Genomic DNA, 11,419 nt, shown 5'->3' with positions numbered 1-11,419 from the left:
AATGTTACTTTGTAGCTTAATATCCTAATACAGTCTATGCCAATTCACTGGATTTGTCAAATGCTTTTTAAAGTGCTTATAAATTATTATTGATTCGTTTGTTTCACTATAAGTAGTGTTTGTTCAGATATTTAATATGTGGGTCTTTCCACCAATTGGTTGCCTTGTGAGTAATGTAACTTGGTGATTCGTTTTTTAATCATTCTGTTATGGAGCTCCTTATGGGTCACGGTGGAGAAAAAACAGCTAGGCTAACCCGTTCCCTCGGTTTTTTTTATCCATACCCTCAGAATTTTTATAAGGGACTGTACGTTATATATAATGAGGGATACCTGGAGAAAATCGGATCTCTCTGAATTGAAATATATTTCAGTAAAATATATTTTTACCTAACCCCCACTGAAAGCTTGAAAAAAAACAACAAGTGACCCTCCACTATATCCAAAATAATAATTCAAACAAAGAGGATAGCAGCGACCATGCCTACCGTTTAGCCTCACTCCTAGGACAGACCAGATCATTAGATATGCAGTTTAAGAAACGTTTCTTTGTTTTGTAAGCATTACATGGCAAAGTAGCCAGAAGTTTATGGATTCGCAGATCACCACGGACACGGGTGGAAAGATATACGATTATAACAAAAGCCCTGCATGAATCTGTCAGGTAGCCTGGTGGTCAGAGTGTTGGGCCAGTAACCGAAAGGTTGCTAGATAGAATCCCCGAGCTGACAAGGTAAACATCTGTCGTTCTGCGCCTGAACAAGGCCGTCATTGAAAATAAGAATTTGTTCTTAACTGACTTGCCTAGTTTAAAAAAATAAAAATAAAATCTTATTTGCGGTCTGAGAAAAAGTATTATTTTATAAATGCAGAATATTTTTTTTAATACCACAACAGAGTATGACTACGAATGATCGCATGCTACAGTAACCGGAGACGTTTTGATATCTATACAGGCTGTTGTTAGGAAGGAGGATAAGTTTGGATCAGTACAAATGTTTTATATCAACTGTACAATTTGAGCCCAACAGAACCAGTTACAACTGACGTATCTGATCATCAATAATTTAGAGAAAAAGCCATTCATTGTTTAACACAGCAGCCACATATCATCCAGTATGCACTTGTAACTTTTTTTCATTTGGGAAAAATATCATTTTCAAATGTATTAAATTTTATTCCATGATATTGTTGTTACAAAATAGATTTGTGTTGACTGTGATCAGGGCATGGGACTATAAGAGGCTAAATTAACAAACTAGGCATGCAAAGCTCACCACATGATCCTCAAACCAAAGACTGGCCAAACTCGTGATTGTAAAAGGGAATTCAAAGGAATTGTAGAATAACTGTATAGCCTAATACGGCATTTTTCGTTTAATAATTATTTCATGCTAACTAATAATTGTTTTAAATGTCATTTTATACAGCATAAATGCTACATTTATAGGCATGTCGTTGTAGTGCTGATGTTGATGTGTTGTTGAAATGCCAAGTGCTCCTGCCAGCCTGTAGACTGTCACAACTGCTTCACATTTGATTTCTTAAATGGCAGGCCTTAAAATAACTATAGCCTAAATCATTCATTTCCCTTCCTTCTTCGGCTACCTGGCTTGCTCCTGACTGATTTAGAGTCAGTATGTTGTTTAATAACCTGTTGAAAGGTCGAATGTCAGGTGATAGGAACAGAGTCATTACCTCCCAAGCAAAGTGAATGTGTTGTCTCCTCGTCCTCAGCTATAGCATGTTGTGGTGCAGCCTCTGAATGTCATAGAGACGAACCAAATATATTCGATATGTCCTGGAATCACGTCTTTCCTCGACATTTTACAGCTTGTTTCTAGCATAAAGCATTCTGGACAAAAGCGTTGCTTTATATAATCAGATCCATTGTTTATTTTCTTCTAAATCTTAAGCTAACAAAGGGCAGGCCTATATATTCAATATATTTGAGCCATTTTCTTTAACAAAAGCCACAACAACCTGACATACCCTCAATTTGAGCCCTGGTTCTAATTTCCTTAACACACCAATCTCTTCACTGGCACTGAGATATTTAATGAGTGCATGGTGACGGGAAGGAATTGTCTGACAAAATCTACTGACAGTAGGCTGTCATTTCGTCTGTCAAACAGATAGCATGATATTCCTATAGCATAGGCCTAATTTTAACTCTCAAACTTGTTGGTGCCAGGGACACCTCAGAGGTGTCAAGGAGTTTTCAACAGCTAGTGTGTTGCGATATTTAGATGTTATTGTAGCAAGAGACAAGTTGGTCTCACATAATGAAAGGGGATTAATGTCTGCACTGCGATCTTGCAGAGTTGCGGGTATTACCCGCTGCTGAACAGCCATCTCATTAAAACAAGCGTGTAGGCTTCAGTCACAGGACAGCTCAGATTATTATCAAGAACCGGTGACAAGCTTCTTTTTTTAAATTGTCAATTTTATCGTTTGCTTGGAAAATCTCACTTTCACTTCCCTGCGTGGATAGGTTGAGCAGCAGTCTTGTTGGTAGGCCTACAGATCACAATGCAACAGCCCCGTTGTAATCCATGTCCCTTTTTAGTTTAGTCATTTAGCAGAGGCTCTTATCCAGAGCGACTCACAGGAGCAATTAAGTGCCTTGCTCAAGGGCACATCAACAGCTTTTTTCCTAGTTGGCTTGGGGATTCGAACCATCAACATTTTAGTTACTGACCCAATGCGCTTAACCACTAGGCTACCTGCCGCCCACATACTTGTTCAGAACACAGAATATTTCACCTGCAGTTGTGTTCTGAGGCAACTGCAACAAAGACTATCTTCATATATGTAGCAAATATATACAAGATGCGGCATTTGAAATGTCAGTCGCCTCATCTAATTGCATTGCAAAAACCAATTTGATGTGCGGGCTCTGTCTAAAACCTGCGTGTGATTCAACATCATCTGCCATATCCTGGATTCTATGCGCGATAGTGTCATTGGAAAGTGGGATTTCTCTGATCTTTGTAGCAGCGGTTGGGACAAAACCCTCTCGGCAAGCATCCATGACTGAGGGAATGACCAGCTTTTCACCTATAGTCAAAGGAGCCCTTGGACATGTTATCAGGTGGTATGAAGCCATCAGTAAACTCGTCTGGGAAATTATTGTTCAGTATTTTTGTTTGTTTGGTAAACACATTTTTTTTCTATAAAAAAATAAATAAAAATCGGGTTTATCCTTGAGACGTGGATGCTTTGTTTCTGATGTCTGCGCATTTTCCGATTTAAAAGATCCCAGAAATGTTCCATATGCACAAAAATATTTTTTTCTCCCAAATCTTGTGCACACATTTGTTTACATTCCTGTTAGTGAGCATTTCTCTTTTGCCAAGATTATCAATCCACCTGACAGGTGTGGCATATCAACAAGCTGATTAAACAGCAGGATCATTACACAGGTGCACCTTGTGCTGGGGGGACAATAACAGGCCACTCTAAAATGTACAGTTTTGTCACAATGCCACACAATACCACAGATGTCTCAAGTTTTGAGGGAGCGTGCAATTGGCATGCTGACTGCAGTAATGCCCACCAGAGCTGTTGCCAGAGAATTTAATGTTAATTTCTCTAAAATAAGCCGCCTCCAACATCGTTTTAGAGAATTTGGCAATACACACAAACCGGCCTCACAACCGCAGACCACGTGTAACCACGCCAGCCCAGGACCTCCACATTCGGCTTCTTCACCTGCAGGATCGTTTGAGACCAGCCACTCGGACAGATGAAACTGTGGGTTTGCACAAACTGTCAGAAACCTTCTCAGGGAAGCTCATCTGCATACTCGTCGTCCTCACCAGGGTCTTGACCTGACTGCAGTTTGGAATCGTAACCGACTTCAGTGGGCAAATGCTCACCTTCGATGGTCACTGGCACGCTGGAGAAGTCAGGTCATGAATCCTGGTTTCAACTGTACCGGGCAGATGGCAGACAACGTTTATGGTGTTGTGTGGTCGAATGGTTTTCTGATGTTAACATTGTGAACAGAGTGCCCCATGGTGGCGGTGGGGTTATGGTATAGGCAGGCATAAGCTATTGGCAACAAGCAATTGCATTTTATCAATGGCAGTTTGAATGCACAGAGATACTGTGACGAGTTCCTGAGACCCATTATAGTGCCATTCACCCACCGCCATCACCTCATATTTCCTCATGATAATGCACGGCCCCATGTCACAAGGATCTGTACACAATTCCTGGAGCTGAAAATGCCCCAGGTCTTCTTCCATGGCCTGCATACTCACCAGACATGTCACCTATTGAGCATATTTTGGGAGGCTCTGAATCGACGTGTACGACAGCCTGTTCCAGTTTCTGACAACATCCAGCAACTTCGCACAGCCATTGAAGAGGAGTGGGACAACATTCCACAGGCCACAATCAACAGCCTGATCAACTCTATGCGAAGGACGTGTCACACCAGATTCTGATCCACGCCCCTATAAAATAAAAAGAAGATATCTGTGACCAACAGATACATATCTGTATTCCCAGTCATGTGAAATCCATAGATTAGGGCCTAATGAATTTATTTAAATTGACTGATTTTCTTATGTGAAATGTAACTCTGTAAAATCTTTGAAATTGTTGCATGTTGTGTTTATATTTATGTTCAGTGTATCTTAGCTGGCAAGGTTGTTAGACTTTAGAAAAGCAAGCAATAACTAAATGAATGTAAAATAAATAAATAACCACCAATCAGGATGCTACAGACAGCTCCAGAGGTAGGCTTAGATACTGTACGCTGAAAAAGAAACATATTTTCGACACAGAAATAAGCATAATGATTATGGTTACTGATTGCAAGAAAAAAGCTGTTTCAGGTGTTATTTGCAGACACAGGCCGAGCCCACCTCCGGGCCACACCTCAGTCATCCTAAAGTATCTGAAAACATTTAGGCTGCAATATGTTATAGGCCAAGTAGGACCGTCAAGGTAGCACACATATGGAGAATCCCGTTTTTAGGCCTAGAGATAGGCTACACAAAAAAACAAGGGGATGAATGAAACATCTGAGGGAATGGATAAGTAAAACAGAGGGAACAGATTAGCCTGGCTGTCTTTTTCTCTTCACCATGACCCCTAAGTGGTTCCGTATTCTGTCATAAAGAACACATGTGCAACTTAAAAAGCAAACATGTTTTTCCATCTCAAGAGGTTGACCTTAACAGGGTTCTTAAATCAGACATAAATCCCCTTGTGACAAGGGGAATGGAAGATGTTATAATCGACCCGCTCAGTTTTCCACCACAAAATGACCAACAAGAGTAGAACCAGTTTTTACACTAGGGTTTGACTATAAGATGTTCAGTAAATAAATAACAAATATTTAAAAAGGAATAGTTTTAGCATATTAAAACCAGAGTTTAGTTCATGTAACAGGATTGACTTTAAAATGAGGGACATGTTGTTTTTACCTTTAAAATAATTGACTAAAAATCACATTAAATAAATAATAATAACCAGAAATTAATTTGACAAAAGAAGAAAATAACTACAGCTTTACAATGATGGTAAAAAAATTGGAGAAATGTTGGGGTTAAAGTGGGTTGAAATCCCTCTAGAAGTCATAGAGGGACACAGAGGGACATGTAAAAATGCAGAATTTGGGCACTTTAGAAAGTATTCTTTAATATTAAAAATGTGATTTATAGAATTTTCCATGTGGTCTATATTTAAATGGCACTTCATTTAATAAAACAAGCTTTTAAAATGCAATATTTGTGCACAATTTCTACTTAAAAATGTAATATTAAAGGGATGTAAAAGGCACTAATTTCGTGGAATAACCCATGTAAATTTAGTATTTGAGTAAAATATTAGTTAATTTATAGATTATAAAAGGTTTTAGAAGTATATTATAGATTATTAATAATTTGTTTATTTGATTACAACAGTAGTGGACATAGGATAACATGTTATATAGCACATATTTCCAACAGTGAATAGTGGAATTTACCTATGTGCCACATAGATTTGATAGAATGGATGGGATTTGATATGGTTATGATGATACCGTATGAAAATAATTAATTGAATGTTTTATCAAGGTTAAATGATAGCGGACTGCTCAGATGCTCAAGATATACTTTTATTATATTTGAATGGGCCCTCTGGTCCCTGACCCTCTGGTCCCTGTGTAGCCTCCTGATGCCTGCCTTCTGCCAGCCTCACCACAGCCCCTGCAGACTGCGTTGGTATTATAATGTCTGGCGTGTATTAACCATGACGTCTCTCTGCCCACATTGTAGACCTCCTCTCCTTTTGACAGTCTCACTTCTCTCCTGCTGTCCTCTCTTCCACAGCCAGGATGTTAAGATGCTCATCCACGGCCTCTTCCCCTACCCTGCTCTGTCTAACCCTCTGGTCCCTGTGTAGCCTCCTGATGCCTGCCTTCTGCCAGCCTCACCACAGCCCCTGCAGACTGGTAAGCGCTAAACTTCTTGGACAAGCTCATTAAAATAAATATAACTCAATAAAAAAAATACAATAAAAAACGAGGTAAAGAAAGTCCCTTTGAATGTTGAACTTCAGAGCTTGTGGTTCTCAGTGAAAGGTGTAAAAAGTGCCTCTGATGACCTTTGCATACACAGGGCTAAGGGGAAGAGACTGCAAACGTTACCACAAAGGTGATGCTGTAGTGGAAACTGCTGCTGGTTCTCAGTGGTGTAAAGTACTGAAGTCAAAATACTTTAAAGTACTACTAAGTATTTTTGGGGGGTATCTGTACTTTACTATTTATATTTTTGACAACTTTTACATTTTCCCTGACACCGAAAAGTACTCGTTACATTTAGAATGCTCCGGCAGGACAGAACTATTGTCCAATTCATGCACCTATCAATATAACACATGGTCATTCCTACAGCCTCTGATCTGTCAGTCTCACTTAACACAAATACTGCGATTCAAAATGATGTCTGAGTGTTGGAGTGTGCCCCTGTCTGTCTATAAATGAGAAAAAAAAAACAATAAAGTCATTCTGTCTGGTTTGCTTTAATTCAAGCAATTTGATGTTTAGCATTTACACGTACTTTTCTCAAGTATGACAATTGAGTTCTTTTCCCACCACTGTTCTTAACTATATTTAGATACTTTTAGACTTTTACTCAAGTAGTATTTTACTGGGTGACGTTCACTTTTACTTGAGTCATTTTCTATTAAGGTATCTTTTACTTTTACTCTAGTAGGACAATTGGGTACTTTTTCCATCACTGCTGGTTCTCAGAGTTTCAACTCCTGCGTACATGTAATATATTTATACCCTCATATACTCTCTGGTCTGATATGTGATATAAGCAGGGTTTTTTTCTTCCTTTGCTCTTCAAAGTGTTTTATCGTATAAAGTAAAGTATTTTATATTGCATTTCTAAAATAAAGTATTTCTCTTGCATACACTTAAAATGCTCTCTTTTTTTCCCTTTACAGACCCAAAAGACTGCTCTCTGTAGCAACAGTGAGCTCTCGTCTGTACCTGAGGGCCTACCTGACAGCATAGAGGACCTCCACCTGAACCACAACCACATTCAGACGCTACAAGATGACTCCCTCTCCCGCTACGTCTCCCTTCGTACTCTAAACTGTGCCGACAACCGCTTGGAGACGGCGGGGTCCAAGCTCTTTCACAACTCACCTCATCTAGAGAGCCTCAATCTAGCTGCCAATAACCTTCACGTTGGATACCGGCAAACTAGCCTGGCGCTGCTCACCTTGTCTAGACTCAGAGTTCTGGATCTGTCAGAAAACCAGCTTACAGAGGACATGGTCTCCGTCCTCCTCCAGAACATGACGTCGCTGGAGTACCTCAACCTTTCCAGGAACCTCCTGTTGAGGCTGGATGAAAGCTCCTTCAGCGACCTCCACCAGCTCAGAGAGCTGGACCTGCAGAGGAACATGCTGTTTGAGATTGACGAGTCCTTCGATCACCTGCACAAGCTCCAGAGACTCAACCTGGCCTTCAACTACCTGCCCTGCCTGGTGCACTTCCACATGACCCAGCTGGTGGTCCTCAATGCCAGTCACAATGCCATTGAGTGGTTCATAGCCAACCAAGACCTCCAGGAAGTCTTCCAGCTGGAGACCCTGGATCTCACAGACAACAACCTCCTCTTCTTCCCCTTTCTGCCCACCCACAGCCGCCTGAGGAACCTCCATCTGTCCCAGAACAGGGTGAGCTTCTACGAACACCTGGCGGACACCGCTGCCTACCCCAACTGGAAAACAAGTGTCCAGTTCTACAACCTGAGGGGCAACATGAGCAACGTCACAGCCAAGTTGTGGGATGAGAGCCTGCACGGGGACATCTCCTCTCTAGACCTGCTGGATCTGAGTGGAAATCAGGTGGGCTACTTCCCCCAAGGGTTCATCAGCAAAATGCCAAGCCTGACCAGACTCAGGATGTGGACAAACTGTCTTGAGGTCTTGAATCTAACTCTGGAAAAGCTGCCGGGGACGTTGTACGAGTTGGACGTGAGCAACAATAGGTTGACAGAGCTCCACGCCGACCAAGTTAGTTTGAGAAAGCTAGGCAACCTGAGCTTCCTGAACCTGAGCCAGAATGACCTGCAGAGTCTACCTGCTCAGCTGTTTTCCTCTCTCACCAGCATCAGCTCTGTGGATATTAGCTACAACAGAGTTGGCGTGTGCCCCCTTGAGGCATGGGGTGGGGGCATGGGTGGGGGTAACCAATCAGACTGTGTCGTTTGGAGAAACATAATTTCTCTGAGATATCTCCACCTATCAGGGTGCAACCTGGGGAGGCTGCCATCATTAGCATTCGTAGGGACGCCCCTAACACACCTGGAGCTGTCTAACAACCCAGAACTCGTCATCGGGCCCAGATCGATAAAAGACCTCAGCAGAACTTTACACCATCTAGGATTGGGAAACACAGGCCTGAAACACTTTGACTTCTCTCCTTTCCACCACTTGAAGTCTTTGAACATTTCCAGAAACTCTCTTACTCAGCTCCCTGCTTCACTGCAACATCTGGAGCTGAGGCTGCTGGACCTGAGGGACAACAAACTGACCACCGTCCCCTCAGCTCAGGCTAACGTGTTAGCCACGAAACTCCACACTGTTTTTCTCAACGGAAACACTTTCAACTGCTGCCAGTTGGACTGGTACAGGACGTTCGAGAGGGCAAAAACTGTCACTATCGTGGACCTCTCAGATATTTCATGTCAGGATCTGACCAAAAGGACACACAGAGTGGTGCTTGTAGACTCCCTAATATGTGGCGGTAGTGACGGAGAGTCTGTGTACTGGTACATCCTGCTGTTTATCGTACCTGTTCTCTGTCTGGTTGGAATGTCTGTTATCTTCCTGCTCACCTTTAGGCCCAGACTGCTTCCCATGGCCATTAAAAATACATGCTGGAGTCACCTTCCCTGTGTTGTGGAAGAAAAGTCCAATAAAGAAGACACTGGCCGTGTCCAAATACCCATACTAGAGTTCTAAGTAGAAGGAAATAGAACGTTTTATAGCAAGTGCAATTACAAAAAAAACTAGTATGCTTTAAATGCCAGAATGTTATGTTACTTTGAGAAAGATAATCATCTTTCCAGGCTCACGTGTGTTTGGCAACAGCTGATAATGAGATCATTCCTTTATTTAAACTAGGCAAGTCAGTTAAGAACAAATTCTTATTTGCTATGACGGCCTACCCTTGCCAATTTCTGGGCCAATTGTGCACCGTCCTATGAGACTCCCAATCACAGCGGGATGTGATACAGCCTGGATTCAAACCAGGTACTGTAGTGACACCTCTTGCACTGAGATGCATTGCCTTAGACCGCTGCGCCACTCGGGAGCCCAAGTGGCTGTACCAAAATGAATGAATGGCGGGAATCAATGCAAATGCACATTAGATGAATCATTCTCAGGATCGATGAGCCTAGTATGTTGATTACTGCATTTGTTTGTACTAAACAGTACGTATGTAGTACGATTAGTACACAGAATGTAGTTTTAGTCAGTAGTAGGCAAGACAGATTTCGGACACAGCCATAGTCATAAATTACAATTATGTCAAAGTGTGATGTTTTGCACATACAGTATCAATACAATTTCAAGGCAGAAACAAATGTTTCCTTACAAAGCAATTGAGTTTAGGTAATTCAAAAACAATGTCATATTACATGTGGTGATATCTCCCATTGGAAACACTTAAAACGAACATATCCTGCTAAACCAGATAAAGAACTGCGTGTTACAATGTTCAGCAGCAAGTCAACCTTTTTTGCATTGTGATAATCTGTATGTGCTACGTGTGGTTGGTTCACACGATCGCTGCCTCTGGGGGCCTGAATGTGAGAATATGGCTATACTCCACATGTCTTTGTGTGTGTGTGCGTGCGGTGTGCGTCTGTGTGCAGAAGTTTTGTGATGCAAACTGTTGCTAAAAGCAGCGGAGGAAACATGACATTTCCTGTTTTGCTGAGATGTGCATCAACTGCCCAGTTTTATATCGGACTCAGAAAGGACGGGTTGGCGGTTTTCACCTCAAGTCATATTTGTGAGGCACAGCTGCAACTCTGGTCACAGGAACCGCAATTATGTTGTTCTCTAGTGTTACACTAATATGCATTTGAACAATTTAATTCTAGTATTTGGATAACTACATCCTTCAAATGTACTATGTGAATTATATAGAGATATACCATGTTCTATATTTATGGCCAGTCCTATAGAGGAATACCATGTTCTATATTTATGGTCAGTCCTATAGAGGAATACCATGTTCTATATTTATGGTCAGTCCTATAGAGGAATACCATGTTCTATATTTATGGTCAGTCCTATAGAGGAATACCATGTTCTATATTTATGGTCAGTCCTATAGAGGAATACCATGTTCTATATTTATGGTCAGTCCAATAGAGGAATACCATGTTCTATATTTATGGTCAGTCCTATAGAGGAATACCATGATCTATATTTATGGTCAGTCCTATAGAGGAATACCATGTTCTATATTTATGGTCAGTCCTATAGAGGAATACCATGTTCTATATTTATGGTCAGTCCTATAGAGGAATACCATGTTCTATAATGAACTAAAATATAAAATGTAACATGCAACAATTTCAAAGCTTTTACTGAGTTACAGTTCATATGAGGAAATCAGTCAATTGCAATGAATTCATTAGGCCCTAATCTATGGATTTCACATGACTGGGGAATACAGATTTGGATCTGTTGGTCACAAGATAGCTTAGAAAAAAAGGTAGGGGCTTGGATCAGAAAACCAGTCAGTATCTGGTGTGACACATCTCCTTCTCATAGAGTTGATCAGGCTGTTGATTGTGGCCAGTGGAATGTTGTCCCACTCCTCTTCAATGGCTGTGCGAAGTTGCTGGATATAGGTGGGAACTGGAACACGGTCGTACACGTCA

At 41.3% G+C, this 11,419-nt stretch overlaps 1 protein-coding gene across 1 annotated transcript; it reads left to right on the top strand.

Moving 5' to 3' along the window:
* The first annotated feature begins 6,341 nt into the window (after nt 1–6,341).
* LOC120050293 (transforming growth factor beta activator LRRC33-like) lies at nt 6,342–11,139 on the top strand. Its single transcript, XM_038996868.1, is given in 3 exon segments — nt 6,342–6,362; nt 6,364–6,450; nt 7,452–11,139. Coding segments are annotated over 3 exon segments (2,139 nt in total). The 3' UTR covers nt 9,483–11,139.
* Nucleotides 11,140–11,419: the final 280 nt, after the last annotated feature.

The sequence above is a fragment of the Salvelinus namaycush genome, chromosome 7 (genome assembly GCF_016432855.1).
Source record: "Salvelinus namaycush isolate Seneca chromosome 7, SaNama_1.0, whole genome shotgun sequence".
Taxonomy (NCBI): domain Eukaryota; kingdom Metazoa; phylum Chordata; class Actinopteri; order Salmoniformes; family Salmonidae; genus Salvelinus; species Salvelinus namaycush.
This window is presented reverse-complemented; position numbering and strand designations above follow the sequence as displayed.